Source organism: Sinocyclocheilus anshuiensis, unplaced genomic scaffold, assembly GCF_001515605.1.
Source record: "Sinocyclocheilus anshuiensis isolate Anshui unplaced genomic scaffold, SAMN03320099.WGS_v1.1 scaffold205, whole genome shotgun sequence".
Taxonomy (NCBI): domain Eukaryota; kingdom Metazoa; phylum Chordata; class Actinopteri; order Cypriniformes; family Cyprinidae; genus Sinocyclocheilus; species Sinocyclocheilus anshuiensis.
The window spans coordinates 2,524-29,480 of NW_015536497.1; the positions used below are offsets into that span (position 1 = coordinate 2,524).

The 26,957-nt window shown below is 38.1% G+C and overlaps 1 protein-coding gene and 1 long non-coding RNA gene across 5 annotated transcripts in view; one reads left to right on the top strand and one right to left on the bottom strand.

Moving 5' to 3' along the window:
- LOC107687282 (poly [ADP-ribose] polymerase 14-like) lies at nt 1–23,294 on the top strand. Of its 4 annotated transcripts, none has more exons than XM_016484564.1 (17): nt 1–184; nt 632–750; nt 15,638–15,668; nt 15,928–16,131; nt 16,468–16,701; nt 16,838–19,263; nt 19,440–19,676; nt 19,910–20,119; nt 20,212–20,320; nt 20,402–20,551; nt 20,666–20,728; nt 20,826–21,005; nt 21,110–21,316; nt 21,413–22,015; nt 22,142–22,290; nt 22,413–22,587; nt 22,677–23,294. In XM_016484564.1, exons 1-17 carry the CDS (start codon nt 4–6, stop codon nt 22,955–22,957), a joined length of 5,559 nt encoding a protein of 1,852 aa, XP_016340050.1. In that variant the 5' UTR covers nt 1–3; the 3' UTR covers nt 22,958–23,294. The 4 variants fall into 4 exon arrangements, with proteins under 4 accessions (XP_016340050.1, XP_016340042.1, XP_016340067.1 ...); XM_016484556.1 differs by lacking the exon at nt 632–750 and adding an exon at nt 15,217–15,335; XM_016484573.1 differs by lacking the exons at nt 1–184; nt 632–750 and adding exons at nt 12,714–12,914; nt 15,217–15,335.
- LOC107687306 (uncharacterized) overlaps nt 13,682–26,957 on the bottom strand; it is a 20,913-nt gene continuing 7,637 nt past the window's right edge. The window contains exons 2-4 of the long non-coding RNA XR_001634116.1: nt 19,203–19,207; nt 18,760–18,764; nt 13,682–13,692 (exon numbers count right to left, since the gene is read on the bottom strand). This is a non-coding gene — a long non-coding RNA (uncharacterized LOC107687306). The remainder of the gene's footprint in view (nt 13,693–18,759; nt 18,765–19,202; nt 19,208–26,957) is intronic.

A 26,957-nucleotide genomic window follows, 5' to 3' on the forward strand; every position in this document is an offset into this window, starting at 1 on the left:
ACGATGGACGAATATCCGTATCCCATCATTGTAGAGGGAAACTGGGAGTCTGAACAAGCTAAAAGTGTGAAAAATAAACTTCAGATTTACTTCCAGAGTAAGAAGAAATCTCAAGGAGGAGACTGCGCCGTGAAATATGATGACAAGAGCAACTCTGCTACGATTCTGTTCAAATCGTCTGACAGTAAGTGCTGAACACAAAATAATTGTATGTTAACAGAAAAACACGTTTTTATTTAATTATCGATTAATGTATATTTTATTCAGTAATGTATAATCAAGCTGTCGAGACACTTTCAGGTTCAAATACAAAGCGTAGTCTAGCCTCCTCTGTCATTTAAATAAAAGTAAAGAAGTGAATACTTATTAACATATCAGACTAAAAAATTGACGCACGCTGACTCAGCAAATAATTAATAAAGCAATACATGTAGTATGGACAAACATTTCCGAACATATAGCCTAGGACGTCCTACCGGAAGAGTTATGAGCTTGTACGTCACATCATCATTAGTCATTATAGTCACATTCGCTAATCACGTACAATTATATATAACTTACGGTGTTGTTTTGTGCTGTTCTTTGTTTTAAAGTATTGTGATCTGACTAAGTCTGATTGTTTGTGTTTAAGTTCGAGATGGCGTGCTCTCAAAGGCAGAACACTTGATTACAATTGACAATCAGCAAATCAAGTTGAAAGTGTACAAACCCAGCGATGCAGAGGAACAGACAGACAGCGCTGGACAAAGAGTTAGTGTTTTATTTTTGTAATTTTTTTTTTACGGTTTTATGGTTAAGACATCGATACATATAGTTTTTCTAAGAAGATGGTTGTCATTTCTCCAAATTGTTGAAAATGGCCGGAAAGACTGAATAACTAACCCCTCTTCATTAGTTCTCCATGTATATAACTGTAAATACTTTATGCTTGTGTGGTTTCAGATGGACCAGGGGTGTGGATATCAGGAACCAAGTAAGTAAATCATCTGAACTTTGGTCTCTGGCTAATTACATACATGCGGTCTTTTATTGGTTAAGCTTTTGTGGATGTACTTATTAACATTAATTTTAAACAGTAAAGATATCAGTTAGGTAGTTAATTGGTACATTTATTTATTTTGTTGTTATGTTTGTTAGCTAGCTGTCACTGCTAGGTGGCTTTGCAACAAATAATTTGTATTGGAATTTGATAAATATGTGTCACTTTTATTATGTCTAAAGAACAAAGTGCCCCGCAGACTGATCTGAATGTAAAGAAGCCTCAAGAGTCAAGTGCTGTGGTCCTGGAGAACCTTCCAGATGATATTAAACAAGATGTTTTAAGTTTTTTGGTGGAGAACATCAGCAGTCTTTCTGAAAATGACTTTAGCGTAGAATTAATACCAGAATTAAGAAAAGCAGTTGTGACTTTTAAAAATCCCAGTGGTAAGTTTTACTGTACAATATAAATTCATTTGTATGTTTTATCATAATTTAAACATGTTTTACAAATTAAAAGTTCATTTAGCTTAATCTTGATTACATGACACTTTACATGGTGGTCTTTTTTTGGACGGGAAAGAGTTTGTGTAACTGAACATTTTATTTTTGATAATTTGACAACTTAATGTTTTTTATGTTTTATTAAATGTGTCTGGCACATTTAAAAAATAATAATTTCTTACAGCTGCAGAAAAATTCCTTGAGGACAGCAGGACACATGACAAGTTCAAGAAGAATAATCTGAGGGCCCGTGCACTGGAGAGAAGCACAAGTGTGCGAGTGGAGAATCTTCCAGCTGAGGCCAACAACAACAAGATGCTGCTGGAACTGTATTTTGAGAAATGGGGCGGTCCAGTAGAGGAAATTATCAAAATTCCATCAGAACAAGCAGCCATTATTATCTTTAAGGAGGAAGAAGGTAAATACATGTGCAATTGCTGGTAGTCTTTGCTATTACAGTTCCAGATTTGCTAACACTTGCCTCATTTTGTCAACACCAATGTATTCATTCATTGCACCACTAACTTTTATTGTTTTTCAGCCAAAGAGAGAGTTTTGAAGCGAGAGAATAACATCTGTGGTGTTCCAGTCAAGATGTATCCCTACTTCAAATCACTTGATACGATCTTATATGGTGGCAAAAGACCCCATTTGAAGCTGCCGGAACACATTACAGTCAGTGTACATCCTGCCATCAGGGAGTTCATCCTCAAGAAAGGGCAGATTTCCTCTATTAAAGACCAGATGAGCTCACACTTCTGCCAAATAAACATGGACAAACCTGAAGTTTTGCTCAGTCCTCATCCAGCATTACTGAAACAGAAAGGAGTTACCAGACAACTTATTGATGGCTGGAGTAAGAATACCATTGATGCCTTCAAGAAAATCATCTCAAATTACACAACATCTGAGTGGCCGGTGTCACACGCCTTGTGGGTTAATGTGAAAAGTGATATTAGGAAAGTAGTGAAAGATCAGGTTTTTACAGATTTGGATGCCTCTAAAGGGGTGATGACATTGGCAGGAATGACCCATGAAGTAATTGGATTGAAACCCATCATGGAGAAAATTTTATCGAGAGCAACAAATGAAATAGAGAGAGAAAAGAAGAGTGTGACTGAATATTTGGAGATTTCTCCTGCCGTGTACTCTCTGCTTGAACGAGATGGCCTGAAAAGTGCTACAGCTGTTTCCCCACATCTGCTGGTTGACTACAACAAAAAAAATAAAAGATTAGTTTTATCAGGTCTTCATACAGAAATTCTTGCCATCAAAAATTGGGTCCTTGAGAAGAAAGTAAGTATGAAACAGAAGCCCTTACAGATTGACCGTTCAGTCCTGGAGTTTCTGAGATCAGTGGATTGTGATGAAATGTGCACAGATCTCTTCATATCTCATGGAATAACTGCTGTCTACACAATCGAAAATGGAGATGTTGTTGTGATTGGAAGCACAGAAAAAGCACTTGCTGAGGCAGAGGAGAGGGTGGAAAGTAAGTATGAAACAGAAGCCCTTACAGATTGACCGTTCAGTCCTGGAGTTTCTGAGATCAGTGGATTGTGATGAAATGTGCACAGATCTCTTCATATCTCATGGAATAACTGCTGTCTACACAATCGAAAATGGAGATGTTGTTGTGATTGGAAGCACAGAAAGAGCACTTAATGAGGCAGAGAAGAGGGTGAATACAGTTCTCACAACCAAAGACCTCATTATAGGAGATCTGGGTGTCCTTCAAATGCCAGAGTGGCATGATCTCAAAAGACAACTGGAAAATTCATTCAGTACTTTCAAAAAGAGATCTGTGTTTATAAACCTCTCTAAAAAGAGAGACAAAGTTATAGTGACTGGATTCAGAGAACCAGTGATGGAAGTCAGTCAGGACTTAGGACGATTCATTGAGAAACACACAAGCATTGAAGAAACTGTTTGTGTCAAATCACATGCCGCGGTTGAATTCATAAAATACAGAAAATCACAAGACTGGCAGCATTTTATCAAGTCTGATGAGGTGAAAGTGAGTTTTGATCCAAAGAGACCCTGGATTAAACTGTCTGGAAAGCGTACATTTGTCCAACCAGCTTTGACTTTATTTGAAAGGTTGGCAGATGGTCTCTACACAGACACACTAATCATTAAAAAGGCAGGAGTAAAGAAGTACTTCATGGAGCAAGGTAAAATTATGTTTTTAATGCTGTTAAAGGAAAAAAGATTTGTTGTGGTTCTTCAGGAAGATGACATGCTGGATGAAGAGGAAGATGAATTTTCTGAAGGTAGTTTTGAAGATATTGGCCAGGTCTCTTGTGAGGTTCGAATGCCAGGTGGAGTAACAGTTACTGTCAGGAAGGCAGACATTTGCAAGCTCCATGTTGATGCTGTGGTCAATGCTGCTAATGAAGATCTGAAGCACATCGGTGGTTTAGCTTTAGCACTTCTGCAAGCTGCTGGACCAAGTCTGCAGCAAAACTGTGACTTACACACAAAAGCAAATGGACCTCTGAAGCCTGGAGATGCCATCATCACTGCTGCTGGTCGTCTTCCCTGTAAATATGTAGTGCACGCTGTTGGACCTCGTTTCAGTGATTCAGACAGACATACCACTATTCAACGCCTGAGACGTGCTGTGAGGGAAAGTCTGAATCAGGCGTCAAGCAGAAACTGCTCCTCCATTGCAATTCCAGTTATTAGCTCAGGGATATTTGGTTGTCCTCTCAACCTTTGCACTGAATCAATCGCCAAGGAGGTGCATGAGTACATTGAAGATCGAAACCACAGAGCCTCTAATAGCACCTTAACTGAAATTCACTTGGTTGACAATAATGGCAGCACTGTGAATGCCATGACTCAAGCTGTCAGAAAGGAGTTTGCTGCTTATAACCCCAAAATGACTTTCCCTCATAAAGCCAAACCCCATGGGTATAGTAACTATGGACAAGGGTATCGTGGCCGTTGTCGTGGCCGTGGTCGTGGCCGTGGTCGTGGAAACTATAGCCAAAAAAACCAACAGTTTGAAGGTTCCAAAAGCCGTGGAGATTTTGAAGGACAACCGTACTCAAAAGCAAGATCAGAGAAATCTGAAGGGTTAAGTGTTCTTGAGACCAAAACTACACAAGAGGGACTAAAAATAATTCTGATCAAAGGGAACATCCAGGATGCATATGTAAGTGAATAATAGTAATGGCACAAAAATACAGTAAAATAAAATATACTTAAAGGGATAGTTTATCCAAAAATCAAAAGTCTGTCTATTACTCACCCTCAAGTCATTCCATAACAGAATTAAAATTTTTAATTGAACTGTCCCTTTAAAGATACAGTCTCTGAAAAAAGGCTTATATAACATTATAGGTCAGAGTGAAATATGATAATCAAAGGATGACCAATTCCTATAAAAGAAGTGTCTGATTTTATTCTCCTGCAGGCTAATATCATTGTAAACACTATATCGGAGGACTTGGACCTCAGAAAAGGTGGCGTTTCCAAAGCACTCCTTCAGACTGCTGGTTATCAGCTCCAGTCAGAAATCAACACAGCTGCTCGCTCAAACGGTGTGAATTATGGTGAAATACTCATGACAGATGGTTATGAATTGAAATGTCAAAAAGTCTTCCATGTAGTTTGCCCATTTTGGAGACAGGGCTCAGAAGATAAGGTGAGAAAAACTATTTTGTAATTGAATTTTAACAAAATCATCATTAACTGTGTTACAGCTGGCTGTTTTTAGGACTAAATGTTATCGCATATGTAGGCTTAATTTATTTATTTAAATGGTACTTTCTTTAAAGATTAAAATAGATATATTTATTTACATTTTAAAAGGTACTAATTCAGATCATTAGAGATTGCCTGAATAAAGCAGAAAGCTGGAGAAAGGCTTCAGTCGTCTTCCCAGCTATCGGGACTGGGAATCTTGGCTTTCCTAAAGATCTGGTGGCCAGAATCATGCTGACAGAAGTCCAGAAATTTAAGCCTACAAACCTTCGAAAGGTAACTGTGATTGTGCACCCTTCTGACAAGGAGAGTATAGAGGTGAGTGTGAAAACTTGATTCAAGAACCATAAAAACTCAAACAGTATGACTAATATACAGTATGTACGTTTATTGTTTAAACTATAAACTTTTGTTCATGTTAGCTTGTATATTTCTGTGCTTTACCTATTAGTGCTTTACCAGCTTCTTTAGACATGGGATTCAGGGTCCCGTTACAAAAGAAGCACATCAATATGCCCTGCCTAATATTTCTAGCAAATCAGCTCAGAAATCTGGTAACTCTTTCTTATCTGATGTCCATCACATTTATTTTTGAAGTACATTTTGTTAGAATATTTATTCTATTAACAAAATTATCAAATTGTCACAGGATATATTTAGGATAGTGACAAGATTGAGATTTTCCATGCATCTTTATGTTTTTCTTTAGAGCTTGTTGGCAAAGTCTCCTCTCCCTCTCTCGGGGTGCACACTATGCAGCTGGGTCAAGTGATTCTGGAGGTTTCATCAGGAGACATTACTAAAGAAAAAACTGATGCCATTGTGAACTCCTCAAATCAGACATTTTCTCTGAAAGCAGGTTAATCCAACTTCACACCCACTGTTTTACCTGTTTCAGTGAATCATTTATAATTTATGTCGCATTCTAAGAGAATTATACAATTTCTCTTTGTAATCTAGGAGTATCCAAGGCCATTTTAGATGCTGCTGGAGTACAAGTGGAACGAGAATGTTCACAGATTGGTTTGTATTCTTTTTAAATGATTCTTTCTTCTTGTTGATGAACTTTACTTTTTTGAATACATTCATTTTTGCCATATACTTAAAGAGAAATCTAATGACTTTTAGATGCTTTGGTAAACGTAGTGTACATGTTTCAATAGTGGGGTCATCAAACATGCAGCAAACAGAGATTGTGACCTCAGCCGGGCGGCTTCCATGTGGAAACATCATCCATATTATTGGACGCAATAGTCCATCTGGCATTAAGGATGTTGTTTTGTCTGTTCTGAAGTTATGTGAGTCACGCCAGATTACTTCTGTTGCCTTCCCAGCTCTTGGCACAGGTAAGACACTTTAGTTGTGAGAGTCTTGTAGCCTCTGGTTTTTATTCACTTTGTGTGATATTATTTTTTACATGCAATGAGTTTTGTTTAGTTACTTATTGTATAATTAATTAAAAGTAGGACTGTCAAAATTAATTCATTATTTATTTTTTAATTTCAGTTTAATGCATTAAAACTATTTAACACAATTAACACTGCATATTTTTTTTTTCCTGGCATTCTTTGGCTAGTATTACAGTAAACTATATGATCATGCTATCAAGCACGATAAGATGCAAAAGAGAGCTTAAAGGGGTCATGAACTGCCTTTTTTTTTTATTATCTTGTACTGTTCTCTGAGGTCCACTTATAATGTTATCAAGATTTTTACATCAAAAAACATAATATATTAGCAGTAATAGGCTATTTTCTGTCCTGTTTGACCTCCCTCATCAGAACGCTCTGTTTGAATAGGCGTGGTGGACTGTAGACACGGAAGCACTGTAAACGCCCACCGCTATGATTGGCTAACAGTTGTGTATGTTTGACAGCTACATCCTTCACAGATGGACACTGCTGTGATTTAGGTCAAAAACGCATAAATACTCAGTTCATATCAAACGATCTGTAATAACAGACAATCACGTAATAAAAACAGTTACTCACACTCGTGTGGTGCGACATTACGTCAGATCCAATATAGTCGGCACAGAATCGTATTTTAATTTCAGTCTTTCAGAAAATCCGGCGTCGAATTGTACCTTGTTTGTAAACTAATCTGTGGTGAAATGAAGTGAGCAAACGACCAATCTTTTACTGACGTGGTCTAGAACTTCATTAAAAATAAAGCTAATCCACTCTTTCCTAATGTTGGGATCGGATGGAAGGTTATGCAAAGACTATGTTTTTACAACTTGGAACTGCACAGCGTCTTGTTGTCTTCGGAGCATCTTTATCGTTTGGTTTCTGTGTAGACCTCCGTTTGCCTTTCTTGTTATTTACAAAACATGCATGAATCAGTAGGCGGAGCTAAACAGGCAGTGTGTTGGGATCCGATGGAAGGTTATGCATAGACTGTGTTTGTCTACAATTTGGCACTGCACAACGTCTTGTTATCTTCGGAGCCATCTTTATCGTTTGGTTTCTGTGTAGACCTGCGTTCGTCTCTCTCGTTATTTACACTGTGTGCGAATCAGTGGGCGGAGCTAAACAGGCAGTGATGTAGAAGCAGGTGCTGATCTTCTTCTGCGGAGGCGGGGTTTACCCGCTCTTACGTCAAAGAGCGGCACAGTCCACAAGCTGTCGTTTTGGCAGATTGGCTTCAATATAAGCTGTTTTTAGACTAAAGAGAAAGTTTTGAGTTCTGAAACTTACACAATGTTTTTATAGTACAATGACCTCTTATATGTCAAAAGATGAAGGGAATTTTGATTTCTCAGTTCATGACCCCTTTAATTCGGTACTGGCGCGCTGTTTCTGTGCTGCTCTTTGTGAGCACAGGAATCAGGCGCACAGAAAGCTGCTTCAGACAGCGTGCTAGTAGTGCAGTGAGTTATTTTTCGCACTTCAACTAACAAAAACACACAAAATTATATAAAAATGCCTGTTTTTGGCGAGTGACCTCGTAAACAGTCTTAAATGAGTTAAAAAGTCCTAAATGACCGTAAAGGACTGGGAGAAAATCGGATGTGTCAGTCATGTGCATCAGGTTTTAAAGAGACAACACTGCTTTCAAAGTGAAACCTGCTGCAGTCTGTCATTGATGTAAATCAAAGAACAAAAGAAAAAGATAAATTACTCAGTGCTCTCCTTTCTGATTAACTTTTGTAGCTTGAATGAAGATTAATCTACATTCAATTATAATTTAAGCATAGGCCTATAGAGTTTATGTGAAGATTGTTTTAAGTTCACTTAAATTAAAATCTTTATTGTTTTTACATTAATTTGGAGATTCAATGTGATTATATATGAATATATTAATTTGCGATTAATAGTGAATAATTCAGAAAATGTGCGATTAATTATTATTATTATTATTTTTTTATTGATTGTCAGCACAGCAAACATTTTTAATGACATATTGTGTGAATTGTTCACTATTCTTTTCCTCTGTCTCTAACCCTTTAGGTCAGGGAGGTGCAAATCCAGCTGATGTTGCAGATGCAATGGTTGATGCAGCTGTTGACTTTGCAAAGAAAAAGAAACCAGTGCATGTAAAATTTGTGAAGTTTCTTATGTTCCAGTTGAACTTGGTGGCAGACTTTCACCAAAGCATGGTCAGAAGATCTGGTGAGAAAGTAGAAGAGGATCAAAGTGTGCTTACCAAAATTAAAGGTCAGTGAAGAAATATAAATGCTATTTTCATCTATTTATCTGAATAAGTTTAATAAACAATAATTGATCCCTCTTTTCTTTCTAAAGATCAGTAAAGAATTTAAAAAAAGTATGATAATTCCATCCATTTTTTTTTCAAATACCACAATTGATCCCTCTGTTTCTTCCCATCAAACATGTTCCTGTAAAAAAGAAGAAAGTTCAGAATCTCCTACAAATGAAGAGTTTGTAATGGTAGGTGAGGAAATTGAGCCAGTTGTGTTTCAACTGTGTGGAGAGACACCAAAGGACCTGAGTGAAGCCAAGGACATGATCAACAGTTTGATATTACAGGAGCATGTGATCATCCCAATCCATGATCCAGCCATTGCTCATTTCGCCAGGGAGGATGTAGAAACGTTGAACGCCATGCAGAGAGAGCTCACAGTCAGTGTCCGGCTTGAGAAGAAAGGCCAAGACTCTGTCATCACACTGGAGGGCCTGACAAGAGACATTCATACTGCAGACATTCGTATCCGAGACATGATCCGCAAGGTAGAAAGAACCAAATCCGAAGAAGTGAGGCATTTATAATTAGCAGTGTGATTAAGTGGCAATATCAAGAGAATGGACACAGCGTCATAAACTTTGATATGTTGACCAATTATCACTTGGAACAGGCGTATCAGAACAAAGCCTTCAGTGAGAATCAAGATTAATAATGATGAATATGAGGCTCATTTAGTTCTCAAAGTGGCCATAAGTGGGAACCTGAGGATTGCACTGAACAGAGTAGAATTGTAAAGTGAGATTATTTTATAATTAAGACATCGATTAGAATGGCATCATGTACAAATATGACTTACTCAAGTAAGGTTTTCATCTTGTTGTCTGCAGTAGCTCAAATCTATTTTCCGTTATACTGGATATAAACTAAAATTTATTCTTGCCTTTTGGTTGAAAGAGAACAGAACAGCACGCTTTGGAAAAACTATATGATCAAAACACTCACAAAAACAATGGAAAGCGTCTCTTCCACGGCTCCAGCCAGATCAACAGTAATGACTTCAATCACAGCTTTGCTGGCATGTATCAATCAAATTCAGTATAAACTGTTTTTAGGAGCCTTGTATGGGAATAGTACATATTTTGCTGTGGATCCGAGTTACTCAGCCCAAAGCCACTTAAAACCTGATGTCAACGGACATAAATGCATGTACCTTGCCAGTGTGGTTGTCATGATTTAAATCAAGGAGTGAAATCTTGTTCCGCCTACGAAAAGCTCCAATAGTGCTGATCGCTACAACAGTGTGACTAACAACATGACCAAGGCAACCAATACCTAATCACCTAATCCGTTTCCAGTAATGATTATGAGATCAGTTTTTGTTGCTATTTTTGTTGTTTTGGTGAAGATGAACACATAATGTTTAAGTATATAATGTATATGTAATAATTACTGGCAAGAATTACAGTAACTATTACAGTGTAAAGAAAAAGAGTTTGTGCTGAGCATTTGGGGATTATGTTTATGGGGCTTAAATGAGAACATTGATTGAAATTATACATACAATTATGTAACCATAAATATAACAAAGGACTTCAGTAAATTATGATTGGTGAATAAAAAATGTGAATTATTTACTACGTCCTTTAAACCAGAGATGCCCAAACCAGGACCTTTAGGCCAGAGTTGGCCCACTTAGACCTTGAACTCTTCCTATATATCCTCTTTTGTTAACATTTTTATTTATTTATTTATTTTTATTCTTGCATTCAAATGTAGAAAATATAAATACAATTTGTTTTGAAAAAAAAAAAAAAAAAGCTAGGCTTTAATATAAATATTTCATATAGTGCAGTGCTGGATATAATGCCACATTTATGTTTGGCCCATGGTCCTCAAACAAGTTTTATTTGTGGCCCTTCATAGTAAAAAGTTTGAGTAACATTCCACATGACTTAAAGGGATAGTTCACCCAAAAATGAAAATTCTGTCATTAATTACTCACCCTCATGTCGTTCCAAACCCATAAGACCTTTGCTCATCTTCAGAAGATAAATTAAGATATTTCGATAAAATCCAAGAGCTTTCTGACCCTGCATAATTGAACAAATGAATGAACACAATTCCGAAGAAACCTACTGGTCAAGACGTTGTAAATGCAACGATAATACAGCCCAATACATGATGAAACAACAACATGATTTTCCTTTGCTTTATGTAACACAAATATTTAGTTGTGATACCATGTATAAATAATAGAAAGGAATAATTTTCATTTTTAATACAGAAGTAATTATTTGGATATGTTGTTTATAATTTGTTTTCTTCGTTTAAGCAATTTTCTTGTTATGTATCCAACTTGAATAAGTGAAGGATGGGCGATACCAGTTATTTTGTTTTCGATACGATACCGATACTTTTAAATGCCAGTATCGTTGATATTGATGCCGATACGATACTTCTAAACTGAACTTTTAAATTATGAAATGTATTAAATTACTAAGAGTCAAATGGGCAATGATATCCACTTAACTTTATATTTGAAACAGATTTTAACATTCAATACGCCTTAATTGCAACTTAGGTTATATTTTTGCTTACACATGGTTAAAATATGTTTACTGTAGTGGAAACCAATTCTACAAATATATAGTTGAAGTATAGTTCAACTATATATAGTTGACTATACAGTGGGTACGGAAAGTATTCAGACCCCCTTAAATTTTTCACTCTGTGTTATATTGCAGCCATTTGCTAAAATCATTTAAGTTAATTTTTTTTCCTCGTTAATGTACACACAGCACCCCATATTGACAGAAAAACACAGAATTGTTGACATTTTTGCAGATTTATTAAAAAAGAAAAACTGAAATATCACATGGTCCTAAGTATTCAGACCCTTTGCTGTGACACTCATATATTTAACTCAGGTGCTGTCCGTTTCTTCTGATCATCCTTGAGATGGTTCTACACCTTCATTTGAGTCCAGCTGTGTTTGATTATACTGATTGGACTTGATTAGGAAAGCCACACACCTGTCTATATAAGACCTTACAGCTCACAGTGCATGTCAGAGCAAATGAGAATCATGAGGTCAAAGGAACTGCCTGAAGAGCGCAACCTTTTTATTCTGACAGTGTATGATTTATATTAACATCACAGAATAGAACATGAACCTTTAACGTTCAATTTAAATAAATGTAATTGCACAAACTAGGCTACAATTTCAATTTGTTTATTGTGAAATAACTGTAAAATGTATTTGTTTTCGGTCCTCTGATAAGCATTATCTATTATTTTGGCTTTTGGGAAAAGCAGCCCTGTTTGAATGCACTGTCAGAAGTGAGTGAACGCTCTCTGTGATTGATTGATTCCGTCTTGCAGCATTTGCGTGTGTTCAGATGAGCAGGAAAATAGTTATATCCTACACAATTATTCGCTAACATTATTATTATTATTATTATTATTATTATTAAATAAACAACATCACTGGTAAAAAAAAAAAACTTAATAACCTTAGTATCGATACTTTCGATACTCGCATCAGTATCGATACGCCCATGACGTTACATAACAAATGCCCGACTTGGAAGTACGAGTTTCCAGGTGAACTACTAGAAGGCAGCATATATGCCTGTTTAACAGTCAAACATAAAAGTAGCTACGAGTGTGGTTAATTGAACTCTTTTGTCTTAAGACCTACACTGCTGTGTTTATCAGTTTTTTTTTCCAGGCCATTCGTTTATATAAATAATCGCACTGCTATCGTCCCCATGTTAAAAACAGACCACACACTCAGTTTCATGGTAACTGACGCAGAAACGAAAGTGAAAGTGAGGGCGTGATCAACTTTATAAACCCTGACTCGCAAGTCATTTCCTAGTTGACTAGAAGGATCACGATGGACGAATATCCCATCATTGTAAAGGGAGACTGGGGGCCTGAACACGCTAAAAGTGTGAAAAATAAACTTCAGATTTACTTCCAGAGTAAGAAGAAATCTCAAGGAGGAGACTGCGTCGTGAAATATGATGACAAGTGCAACTCTGCTACGATTCTGTTCAAATCGTCTGACAGTAAGTGCTGAACACAAGAGCATGTTGACAAATGAACAGGGTTTTAGCTTTCCAGACACTTAGGGTAATTTCGGGTCAAATACAAACTCTCACGGAGTTAGTACTTATATAATCTGTGGATTTTAACGTTCAAATCGGCCTATTATAACTTACAGTATAACTAGGCCAGCGGGCCAGTGGGACAGTTGGACAAAGTTAAGCATTAAATATACCTCAGTCATTCTTGAGAAGTGGGACAAAACGGTGCAAAATTGAAAAAATAAAACCTTGTGACAGACCTGACAAAACAATGTCAGGTTTTATTAAGGCTACATTTGGAAACAATCTAGATCAGAGGTGAAATGCAGGAACATAATAATAATATGAAAACAATAAAAACAGTGATAACACTTTATTGTAATGTGTCCTTGTTACATGTATTTACTATAATAATACATGTATTGTTTTACATGTTACAGCAATCACTGTAACAAGGACACATTAAAATAAAGTGTGACCAAAATAATGTATTTTTGATACAGATATTTAAAAAATATACATTTACCTAGTACAGTATTATAAAAAATACACCAAATATACAGAAAATAATGTAAGATAACAGGTATTCATTTAATACTGCTCATGTAGTGCCCCTTAATTATGTTTAGATGTCAAAACCTTGTTCAAATAAATATATGTAATATATGTAAATGTAATTTTGTAACAGATGCATATTGATATAGGTGAAATATATCGTGGGGGAAAATGCATAGTTTTTTAAGGAGCATCTTCATTTCGTCTGTTTCCATACTTCTCTGTCAGCACTTCTCTTAAGAAATTTTGAAGCCACTTCTTGTAGCTTCTCTCTATTGTATTTCTGTCCTGAAATCACAGAATAGTCAATATTTGTTTACCTACCAGTTTGACTTAATTTCAGTTAGTGCTCCGTGAAAACGAAGTCAACAATTATGTAGAAGCCACACTTTTATGGTAGGCAGATGGAGCCAAAAGTCTTTAAATGGAACGTGTAAAATTGGACCGTGTCAACACGCACTGTTCATCCATGTTAATGCAGCAATTTTGAGTGTTTCTTTTGTATGTGTAGACAAGCACATTCTGGCCATTTTAACGTATCGGCTATTGCTGTGTTTCTTTGGTACGTGTAAAGATGCATAATTTTGCCTCGTTAAGACAACAAATTTGAACATGTCTATCAACGCACACATTCTAGCCATGTTCGAACGTGTAATACTTTTTAAAGCACATATACCTCTAGATTTACCCACATGATAATCCTTTCTTTAGTTCACTGCAGGATTGCTTTACTGATATATACTGTGCTAGAGTAAATCAATTAATGTTACAGTGTAAATGAAGACTTTTCTATATGATCGTTGAACTAAACAACTACAAAGGACATGACAAATGATGACATACGACTGACATCACACACAACGTACCAATGCATTATCCCTCATGAACAAATAGAACATCTGATGATTGCATACTTGAATACCAGTATACCATTAAGACGTCCTTCATTAACAAACATGACGTCTGATGTATATACCAATGTACCATCGTCACATATCCAGATATAGTCTCAAATACAGCAATTTCATTGGCTGCTGTGTGTGTTGTCGCATTAATATGGACAAATAGTGTGTGTTGACACCAAATTTCACGTGTTCCGTTTAAAGACTTTTGGCGCCTTCCACCATCCATATACTTTTAGGATAAATAAATAGTATTTATTTATATAAGTAACTATTCGAAAGAAACACATTAAGAAGCTAGGGAATGTGATAAGAAACATTTGGTGTATTATTTGTGTAATTTTGAAGAATAAATGTACCTGTAAGTAGCACAAACAATCGTGAGAGACATGTTTTGCTGCTTCTTCCTTGTGTTATTGACATGTTTCTATGGCAACTCTGGTCTCTGCACATGACTTGAATGTTCAAAGTCCACTCTTTAAAACACTTCAAAGTCATGCAGCATTAACATAAATAAACATCAAGCATTATAATAAACATTGCAGAAATAATTTAAAATCGCTTCAGTTATGACTTGTGCAGACTCTGCAAGTAATTAATAAAACAATATCTATCATTTATGACCAAGCATTTCCTGACATGTATTTGGGACCTACTAGAAGACTTTTGATCTTATAGGCCAATGTCACATCATTGTTAATCATCACATTATAATCACATTCGCTAATATCATGTAACATGATATATAACTGTGTTGTTTTATGTTGTTCTTTTTTTTTTTTAAGTATTGTGATATATCTCGCTAAGTCCAATTGTTTGTGTTTAAGTTCGAGATGGCGTGCTCTCAAAGGCAGAACACATTATTACCATTGACAATCAGCAAATCAAGTTGAAAGTGTACAAACCCAGCGATGTAGAGGAACAGGCAGACAACATTGCACAACAAGTGAGTAGACTTATTACAAAATGTAGAATTAGGACCACAATGCTTTTACAATCAAACCTCAGATGAGTGGCTCTGTAATTCAAACCCTTTAGATTGCTTCAAGTCACTATACTGTATATGAACAGAACGGTCTATCATAATAGAACATTAATTCAGTTTTATGGTTGAGATATATTTACATTTTAGAGTTTCTCTAAGAAGACGGTTGTCGTTTCTCCATATTATTGAAAAGGCTGGAGTAGAGAGACCAGTTAGTTCTCCATTTACATAATTGTAAATGCTTTATGTTTGTGTGATTTCAGGCAGAGCAGGCATGTGGATATCAGGAACCAAGTAAGTAAATCATCTGAACTTTGGTCTCTGGCTGCTTACGTGTATGTAAACTTTATTGGCTAAGTTAATGTAATGTTATTGCGGATGTACTAATTAACATTAATTTTTTTATGGTAAAGAAATCAGTTATGTATGTAGTTACTAATTGAAACAAAAGATTAATTTGTTTGTTAACAGTAGCTGGCACTGCTAGTTGACTTTATACAAAAAATATTTAGCATTGAGATTTAATAAATGTGTCATTTTATTTTGCCTAAAGATCAAAGTGCCCCGCAAACTGATGTGAATGTAAAGAAGCCTCAAGAGTCAAGTGCTGTGGTCCTGGAGAACCTTTCAGATGATATTAAACAAGATGTTTTAAGTCTTTTGGTGGAGAACATCAGCAGTCTTTCTGAAAATTACTTTAGCATAGAATTAATACCAGAATTAAGAAAAGCAGTTGTGACCTTTAAAAATCCCAGTGGTAAGTTCTCCTATAAAATATACATTTGCATTTTTATCATAATTTAAACATATTTTACTTAGTCAAGATTTTTTTTTTTTTTTATTATTAATTTAGTTTAATCTTGATAACATAACACTTGGGGTTTACATGATGGTCTTTTTGGACTGCGAAAAGTATTTGAGTTTGTATATCTGAAAATAATTATTATTTGTTTTATGACATGATACCTTCAATATTTTGCTTGCATAGATAGTTGTATGTTGTTATTATGACTTGATTAAATGTGTCTGGCACTTTCAGTAAAATTTCATTTAAATAATTAAAATAAAAAAAAAACATTTTTTAATCTAACAGCTGCAGAAAAGTTTCTTGAGGACAGCAGGACACATGACAAGTTCAAGAAGAATAATCTGAGGGCCCGTGCACTGGAGAGAAGCACAAGTGTGCGAGTGGAGAATCTTCCAGCTGAGGCCAACAACAACAAGATGCTGCTGGAACTGTATTTTGAGAAATGGGGCGGTCCAGTAGTGGAAGTTATCACAATTCCATCAGAACAAGCAGCCATTATTATCTTTAAGGAGGAAGAAGGTAAATACATGAGCAGTTGCTGATAATATTTGCTGCTACAGTTAAGACTAGACTAAGTAAAACTTCTTCAACTAAGTAAAACTTGTCAACATCAATGCATTGATTTCACTATGCCTACATGTTTCAATCTTTTCAGCCAAAGAGAGAGTTTTGAAGCAAGAGAATAATATCTGTGAAGTTCCAGTCAAGATATATCCCTACTTCAAATCACTTGATACTGTCTTATATGGTGGCAAAAGACCACATTTGAAGCTGCCTGAACCAGTTACAGTCAGTGTACATCCTGCCATCAGGGAATTCATCCTCAAGAAAGGGCAGATTTCCTCTATTAAAGACCAGATGAGCTCACACTCCTGCCAAATAAACATGGACAAACCTGAAGTTTTGCTCAGTCCTGATCCAGCATTACTGAAACAGAAAGGGGTTACCAGAAGACACATTGATGGCTGGAATAAGAATGCAATTGATGCCTTCAAGAAAATCATCTCAAACTACACAACATCTGAGTGGCCGGTGTCCCACGCCTTGTGGACTAAAGTGGAGAGCAGTGTTAAGGAAGTAGTGAAAGATCAGGTTTTTACAGATTTGGATGCCTCTAAAGGGGTGCTGACACTGGCGGGAATGACCCATGAGATAACTGGACTGAAGCCCATCATGGAGAAAATTTTAGAGAGCGCAACAAATCAAATAGAGAGAGAAAAGAAGAGTGTGACTGAATATTTGGAGATTTCTCCTGCTGTGTACACTCTGCTTGAACGAGATGACCTGAAAAGTGCTACAGCTGTTTCTCCACACCTGCACATTCACTACAACAAACAAATGAACAGATTAGATTTATCAGGTCTTCATACAGAAATTCTCATGTTCAAGAATTGGGCCCTTGAGAAGAAAATAAATATGAAACAGAAGCCCTTGCAGATTGACCATTCAATCCTGGAGTTCCTGAGATCAGTGGATTGTGATGAAATGTCCACAGATCTCTTCATTTCTCATGGAATAACTGCTGTCTACACAATCGAAAATGGAGATGTTGTTGTGATTGGAAGCACAGAAAAAGCACTTGCTGAGGCAGAGAAGAGGGTGAATGCAGTTCTTACAACCAAAGACCTCACTGTAGAAGATCAGGGTGTCCTTCAATTGCCAGAGTGGCATGATCTCAAAAAACAATTGCAAGAATTGTTCAGTACTTCCAAAAAGACATCTGTGATTATACATTTATCTAAACAGAGAGACAAAGTAATGGTGACTGGATTCAGAGAACCAGTGATGGAGGTCAGTCAGGACTTAGGATGTTTCATTGAGAAACACACTAGAATTGAAGAAACTGTTCGTGTCAAATCACATGCCACGGTTGAATTCATAAAAGACAGAAAATTACAAGACTGGCAGCAATTTATTAAGTCTGATGAGGTGAAAGTGAGTTTTGATCCAAAGAGACCCTGGATCAAACTGTCTGGAGAGCGTACATTTGTCCATCCAGTTTTGACCTTCTTTAATAGTTTGGCAGATGGTCTCTACACAGACACACTGATCATTAAGAAGGCAGGAGCAAAGAAGTACTTCATGGAGCAAGGTAAAATGATGTTCTCAGTGCTGTTAAAGGAAAAAAGATTTGTTGTGGTTCTTCAGGAAGATGACATACTGGAAGAGGAGGAAGATCAATTTGCTGTAGGCAGTTTTGGAGATATTGGCCAGGTCTCTTGTGAGGTTAAAATGCCAGGTGGAGTAACAGTTACTGTCAGGAAGGCAGACATTTGCAAGCTCCATGATGATGCTGTGGTCAATGCTGCTAATGAAGATCTGAAGCACATCGGTGGTTTAGCTTTAGCACTTCTCCAAGCTTCTGGACCAAGTCTGCAGCAAAACTGTGACTTGCACACAAAAGCAAATGGACCTCTGAAGACTGGAGATGCAATCATCACTGCTGCTGGTCGTCTTCCCTGTAAATATGTAGTGCACGCTGTTGGACCTCGCTTCAGTGATTCAGACAGACATACCACTATTCAACACCTGAGACGTGCTGTGAGGGAAAGTCTGAATCAGGCGTCAAGCAGAAACTGCTCCTCCATTGCAATTCCAGTTATTAGCTCAGGGATATTTGGTTGTCCTCTTGATCTTTGCACTGAATCAGTTGCCAAGGAGGTGTGTGAGTACATCGAATATCATAGCCACAGAGGCTCAAATAGCACATTAACTGAAATTCACTTGGTTGACAATAATGGTAACACTGTGAATGCTATGACTAAGGCTGTCAGAAAGGAGTTTGCGGCTTATAACCCCAAAATGACTTTCCCTCATCAACCCAAACCCCATGGGCATAGTAACTATGGACAAGGCTATCGTGAAAATAGTCAAGGAAACTATGGCCAAATAAACCAAGAGTTTGAAGTTGCCAAACGCCGTGGTAATAGAGGTTTTGAAGATGAAGCACACTGGAGAAGAGAAACCTCAAGCTATGGTGACAGATTAGATAAATCTGAAGGGTTACGTGTTCTTGAGACCAAAACTACACAATGTGGATTAAAAATCATTCTGAGTAAAGGGAACATCCAGGATGCACATGTAAGTGAATCTAAGATTAATTGTTACTCATGGAAACATAAATATAGTTTTAATTGTGTTTTGTTGTTGTTGTTATGTTTTTAAATATCTACCTGAAAAGCAAAACTCCTTAAGATATTATACTTGAAAAAAATAATCCTCTCCCTTTACAAGTGTATCATTTGTTTCTCCTGCAGGCTGATGTCATTGTAAACACTGTATCAGAGGACTTGGACCTCAGTAAAGGTGCCGTCTCCAAAGCACTCCTTCAGACTGCTGGTTATCAGCTCCAGTCAGAAATCACCAGAGCTGCTCGCTCAAACAGTGTGACGTATGGTGATATGGTCATCACAGATGGTTATAAACTGAAATGTTTCAAAGTCTTTCATGTAGTTTGCCCATTTTGGAATGGTGGACAAGACTCAGCAGAAATGGTGAGACATACATGTAATTGACCTCAATCAAACATATCCTTGTTGTCCAGTAAATAACAATTCTTATGTTGAATTTAAATTTAACATTACAGACACACATTTCCATGTACAGTATTTGCTGGCTAATTGTAAATTTAGAAATGGATAATGCAAATGTGCCTCATATGTAACCTCTTCTTATTTAGATGGCAATTTAAAGAATATAATCGATACATTTATTTAAAACTTAAAAGGTACTCATTCGGGTGATTAGAGATTGCCTGAGAACAGCAGAAACACAGGGAATTGCTTCAATCTCCTTCCCAGCTATCGGGACGGGGAATCTTGGCTTTCCTAAAGATCTGGTGACCAGAATCATGCTGACAGAAGTCCAGAAATTTAATTTCACAAACCTTCAAGAGGTAACTGTGATTGTTCACCCTTCTGACAAGGAGAGTATAGAGGTGAGTAAAAGAATTTTAGATTGAATTTAAATAATCTACCATAGTTGCTCATGTTAATGTTATCTTGTATATTTATGTGCTTTATCTATTAGTGCTTTACCAGCGTTTTTAGACATGGGATTCAGGGTCCCGTCACAAAAGGAGCACATCGACATGTCATGCCTAAAATGAATCTTTTTGCCAAATCAGCTCAGACCTCTGGTAAAATTTTCTTATCTGATGTCCATCACACTTATTTTTCTTTTGAACTTCATTATGAACATATTATTTTCTTATCTTTAGAGGTCATTGGCAAAGTCTCCTCTCCCTCTCTCGGGGTGCACACTATGCAGCTGGGTCAAGTGATTCTGGAGGTTTCATCAGGAGACATAACTAAAGAAAAAACTGATGCCATCGTCAACTCCTCAAATCAGACATTTTCTCTGAAAGCAGGTTAATCCAACTTCACACACACACACACACACGGTTACTTATTTTGGTTTCATTTAAAATTAATTTCACATTCAAAGAATTGCAATGTAACTGCTATTTTTATTTGTAATCCAGGAGTATCCAAGGCCATTTTAGATGCTGCTGGAGTACAAGTGGAACAAGAATGTTCACAGATTGGTTTGTATACTTTCAAATGAGCTATTTCTTCTAATTTGTACTGAAATAGAGATCTATTAAACTTAAGATGCTATTGATAAACATGTTTTTCCAATAGTGGCATCAAATATACAGCAAACAGAGATTGTGACCTCAGCCGGGCGGCTTCCATGTGGAAACATCATCCATGTTATTGGACGCAATAGTCCATCTGACATTAAGGGTGTTGTTTTGTCTGTTCTGAAGTTATGTGAGTCACGCCAGATTACTTCTGTTGCCTTCCCAGCTCTTGGCACTGGTAAGACGTTTTGTGCAATCTTGCTTTTCTGCATACAGTGGTTGCAGTATATTGTTGAATTTATTTATTTACTTTTTTGGGTAAATATGTCTCTAACCCTTTAGGTCAGGGAGGTGCAAATCCAGCTGATGTTGCAGATGCAATGGTTGATTCAGTGGTCGATTTTGTAAAGAAAAAGAAACCGGCACATGTAAGGCTTGTGAAGTTTCTTATATTCCAGACAAACATGGTGGCAGACTTTCACCAAAGCATGGTCAGAAGATCTGGTGAGAAAGTAGAGGAGGATAAAGGTCTGCTTACCAATATTAAAGGTCAGTAAAGACATATAAATGTCCTTTCTGTCTGTTTATCTAAATATGTTTAATAAACAATAATTGATCCCTCTTTTCTTTCTTATAAACCTGTAGACTTCTTCTGGTCAGGAAGTTCAGACTCTCCTGCAAATGAAGAGCTTGTGATGGGTGAAGAAATTGAGCCAGCTGTGTTTCAACTGTGTGGAGAGACACCAGAGGACATGAGTGAAGCCAAGGACATGATCAACAGCATGATATTACGGGAGCATGTGACCATCCCAATCCATGATCCAGCCATTGCTCATTTCACCAGGGAGGATGTAGAAACGCTGAATGCCATGCAGAGAGAGCTCACAGTCAGTGTCCGGCTTGAGAAGAAAGGCCAAGACTCTGTAATCACACTGGAGGGCCTGACAAGAGATGTTCATACTGCAGACAGTCGTATTCGGGACATGATCAGAAAGGTGGAAAGGAATGAAAATCGAAGGCGTGAGGCTTTTTTCATTAGCAGTGTGGTTAAGTGGCAATATCAGGAGAATGGACGCAGCCTCAAAAACTTTGATATGTTGACCAATTATGACTTGGAACAGGCCTTTCAGAACAAACAGCCTTCAGTGAGAATCAAGATTAATAATGATGAATATGAGGCTCATTTAGATCGCAAAGTGGCCATAAGAGGGAAACTGAGGATTGAACTGAACAGAGTAGATCTGGAAGGTGAGATCATTTTAGTAATAAAAAAACAGACAAGTTAGCCATTAGCTGGAAAAAGAGGACTGTCTGTAGAAGACATTGATTATAAGGCCATTAAAGATTATTTTGTGGTCATATTTTTGTTCACAGATGCAGCTCAAAGCCCTTTGCCTTCACACTGGACGGACATGAAAGGACAGTCAGTTGTTCTTGTAAAACTCAGAGCAGGCTCAACTGAATATGCAGAAGTGGAGAAGGAGTTCACAAGCACTGGACTATCCAGTAACAGCATCATTACAGTAAGACAATACTGAGAGGGAGGAGTAATGTATATTATAATTATAATGATTTTAAAACGTTCTGGTGTCTAAATTTATTACAGTGGTGTAAGACTGTTTTGTTAATATTTATTTGTCTTTAGATTGAAAGAGTCCAGAACAGTGCACTTTGGAGAAATTATATGATCAAAAAGGAGGAACTGGAGGACAAAAACAAGCACAAAAACAATGAAAAGCATCTCTTCCATGGCACTGGCCCTGATAAGACAGATCAGATCAACAATCACGGCTTCAATCGCAGCTTCGCTGGCGTGCATGGTATCAGTCAAATTCAGTATAAACTTTCTTTGCACTTGTCTCCATTTGTCTTTTAAATGAATAGTCTATTGCTCTTGTTCTGTTTTTAGGAGCAATGTATGGGAATGGAACATATTTTGCCGTGGACCCCAATTACTCAGCCCAAGGCTACTCTGCACCTGATGTCAACAGACATAAACGCATGTACCTTGCCAGGGTGCTTGTTGGCGATTTCACTCAAGGAAAAAGAGGCCTTCCTGTTCCCCCTGCAAAGAGGTCTAATAGTGCTGATCTCTATAACAGTGTGGCTGACAACATGAGCAACCCAACCATGTTTGTGATCTTCAACGATGTACAGGCTTATCCAGAATACCTAATCACCTTCCAGTAATGATTATGAAATCTCAATTTCTGTCAGCTAGTGTTTTTGTTGCTGTTTTGATTAAATTGAACACACTGGCATATAATCTATCAAATATTTTCTAGCAGGAATTACATTGTTACATTTAATAACATTAGTTACAATAATCTTTACTTTGGCATAGATGGATAGATGTTTAGACTGAAATACCATTTAGCGAAGAGAACATTCTCTGAAACATACTTTGATCATTTCAAATAAATCAAATTGTATGCAACTGTTTACATCTTTGTATGATGTTGCCGTTAACTGCTAGATAATTTTTTGAGGTCTTCTGTTTATGTGAAGAATATTTAATAAATAAACTTAGTTTTAATCATTTAAAATTGTTCAGAAAATTAATTGTAAAAATTGTAATTGTATTGATTAATTGTTAATTATTGTTTTGGTGATTATGTCAGTAAGCTCAGTTCTTCAGCATGGATTGATATGATGATTTGAGACGTAGGCTACCAGGTGATCAGAGTGACTAATGCCATCAAAACTTGCCTCCTCCTAAAAGAAAAGACAACATAAACATGTCTGTATTAATCTTGAATGTTCAATTATTGTTAATTAGTTATGATTACAAGCTGTCAGAGCTATCAACACTCCACTGTACTGCAGAGCTATATGATTTATCAGCCAGACCTCCTCTTTGTTTATTGATTTGAAATAACCATGCAAAGACGAATGACATGAAACTGACTTGCCCTGCAAAATTAGCTTAAACTAACTAAACTAAAATTCTCAGATGCACGCCATGCGCATCCCGTGTCTGGGGTACTCATGAAAATTCATCTATGCCTCGCCCACGGAAGCTGAAACAGAAAATATCTTAATGTAGCATGGGGCTGATTTGTGGTGACTACACCCCCCTTAAATATCACAACCTAAATGAAGGCACATGTACGTTCCACTTAAAAATAGGCAAGAGGCATGAGTTTCTGTACAAAAATAACCTTTATTAAAGCTAAAACGATTGGCCAAAAATTATTTAAAACTAGAAGTCAGCACCATCAAATGTCATTGGTCAAGGAGGACAGAAAAAAATAAAAATTAAACAACAGCTGTGTATGAGGCTTCAGTTGTAGAAAGTGGGCTAGTACAGCACTAGGCTTACTGTGATGGTTACAACCACTATAGTATTTATAGTAGTCCTGTTTGGTAGGGGGAGTACGGTAGTTTCTAGCATCGCGTCCTTTATGAATGGCATGGTATTAGCTTTGGGGTAATGGCGGCGTGCACGCTGAATGCCAGATGGGTGGTTGTGATTTCTTTCTTGGAGACCGCAATGATGGTTTATGCCAGCTTTGGAAAAAAGTTGTTGTAGCTGTTGTTAGACGGCAATGATGGTTTGTGCCAGAGTTGGGAAACTGTTGTCGTAGCTGGTACTAGGAGCTAGTTTGTGTCACTGTTTTGAATTACTATTTATGTCTGATATAAAGTATTGCACATTTGCACACGATATATTGGGGGGTGTTGAACCCTTCCGGTATCAACTTGCTACCAGCTAAGCCTATTTATGTTTTAGAACTTTTGTCGAGTTGTTAATAAATGACGGTTACATGGACGATTTGAGTGGAGAAATCGATTGCTTGTCATAGATAGGCTGTACATTACAAAAAAAGAAACCTCGCCAATCAGAACCACACCCACAAATTTCACTGCAAATAATAGGCTTGTTCGAGATGCATCGGCGCTGCACAGAACGATCGGTGTATGACATCAAAGTACCGCGAGAGCAATCCGATCGTTCTGCACTGCGCCGATGCATCTCAAACAAGCTTAATAACACAGCAATAGTGACATGGCAAAAATGACAACCCCTGGTGAAGTAATACCCCAAGGTGCAGTCAAGAACGTCTCAGGTTACTCATGTAACCATGGTTCCCTGAGAAGGGGATGAGACACTGCGTGAACACGTCATTAGCTTCCTTGGCTGAAGGAGATGTGCACAGGAATACCTGAATCATGGCAAGGGGATGCAGTGTCTCGTTCTCCTTCTCAGGGAACCATGGTTACATGAGTAACCTAAGACATTCCCTTATCGAATGGGAACTCGCACTGTGTCCCCTAGAGGACACTTTGGGGAACGAATACCCATGCCGCCATGCTGAAGGGATGAGTACCTTAACGGCAGCCAAAAACCAAAAATACTCATCCCCAGGGACACACACCAGCAACAGTCACATAATCCTCCACACTCATCACATACTCCTCACATGCACAACGTTGTGAGGATCACAGCTGAGGAAGTGGGACGTGAACCGCGGAATAGCCCACCCTCTTAGCGCACATCTCACGGTCTTAAGTGTAACACAGAGGGGAAACCGCTCTGTCCTATTGTGCAACGGATTAAGAAGTGGGAATGCGAGCTGCAATACTGCCCATCTTCTATAGATTCATAGCACTGTGAGAATCACAGCTGATGAGGTGGGACACGAGCTGCGGAATAGCCCACTCTCTTCACAGACATCTCACAGTTGTAAGTGTACAACATATTATAAGAAGTGGGAACGTGAGAAGCGATACTGCCCATCTCCTTAGACCATTATAATATTGTGAGGATCACTGCTGAGGAAGTGGGATGCGAGCTGCGGAATAGCCCACCCCTTCCGCATACATCTCACAATCTCAAGCACAGTACAGAGGGGAAACTGCTCTGTCCTATTGCGCAACGGATTAAGAAGTGGGAATGGGAGCTGCGATACTGCCCATCTTCTTAAACCCATAAAACAATTCTTAACATAGTGAGGATAATAGCTGAGGACGTGGGACGCGATTCGCTGGATAGCCCACCTTCCCTAACACGTCTCAGAGCTCTAAGTGTGGTACAATGGGGAAACCGCAGTATTGTACCACCAAAGCTGGGTAAAAACTACAAGCTGAAATCAGAAGATCTCAATTACATGCCAAAAATTGTAGTTAGAAAAGAAAGAAAAATATATATTCAAAGTTGTAAATGACAACGTGAAGTGCATAAAATTAATCAAAGTTTCCAAACCGAGGTTCGTAAAGGAACTGCAAGGGAATCAGATTGAAACAAAAAGCTAACAGAAATTCCAATCATAAGCCTCGGAGATAAAATAAATAAGACATGGGACCTCAGGGTCTCGACTTTCCCTTCTTAGCTTCGATGACTTCCCTGAGGTCCTGTCTCTGCTTCGGGTGAGGCCGCTGCCCGGCATCCTGGCTCTTCGGAGGCGGGGCCCTTGCAGCCACACTCGTCTTCTGACCCTGCCACCAGCTAGGCCCAGCAGCAGGTTCAGGATGGTGAACGGAAGGATGCCACCTACGGCGAGGGATGTAGCGCTCAAACGCCGCTGACTTAACCTACGCCTCTCTGAAACTACGGACTACTGTCTCAACAGCAGTTCCGAAAAGTCCAGTAGGCGAAACCGGGGCATCAAAGAGAAAGGCCCTGTCCTTCTCCTTTAGCTCTGACAGGTTAAGCCACAAATGCCTCTCCATGACAATCAGAGCCACAAGCTAGCGGCCGATGGCACGAGCCGCTTGCTTGGTCGCACGGAGGGCCAGATCGGATGAGCGGCGGAGCTCCTTGATTTCATCAGGAGCCACGCCCCGCCGCCGCATCAGCGTCCTTTAGCAGGTCCGCCTGGTATGCCTGCAATACAGAAATGGTATGCAGGGTACCGCCGTCCTGCCCAGACGCCGCGTATGCCTTGCCCACGAGCCTAGGTGTAAATTGGCACAGCTTCGAGGGCAGGGTGGGAGCCTTCCTTGAAGATGCCCGGGGAGGTGCAAGGTAACCCGCAAGCATTTCCTCCATCTGAGGCATCTTCGTGTACCCACTGTCTCCCAGCCCCTTCACATTAGCATAGTTGGATTTGCTGGGGGTGAAGACGCGGGCAGAAAAAGGATTCCTCCACGACCTCAACAGCTCGCTGTGAAGCTCAGGGAGGAATGGAAGGCTCTGAGGGGTGGAGTGTTTATGACCAGCTAGGAAGCGCTCATCCAAACGACTGCT

Coding starts and splice junctions, on each gene's coding strand:
- LOC107687282 (XM_016484564.1), top strand. CDS start 4: ATGGACGAATATCCGTATCCCATCATTGTAGAGGGAAACTGGGAGTCT. Junction 15,669..15,927: donor ATGTGGATATCAGGAACCAA/GTAAGTAAATCA, acceptor TTTTGCCTAAAG/ATCAAAGTGCCCCGCAAACT. Junction 22,016..22,141: donor GAACAGAGTAGATCTGGAAG/GTGAGATCATTT, acceptor TTTTGTTCACAG/ATGCAGCTCAAAGCCCTTTG.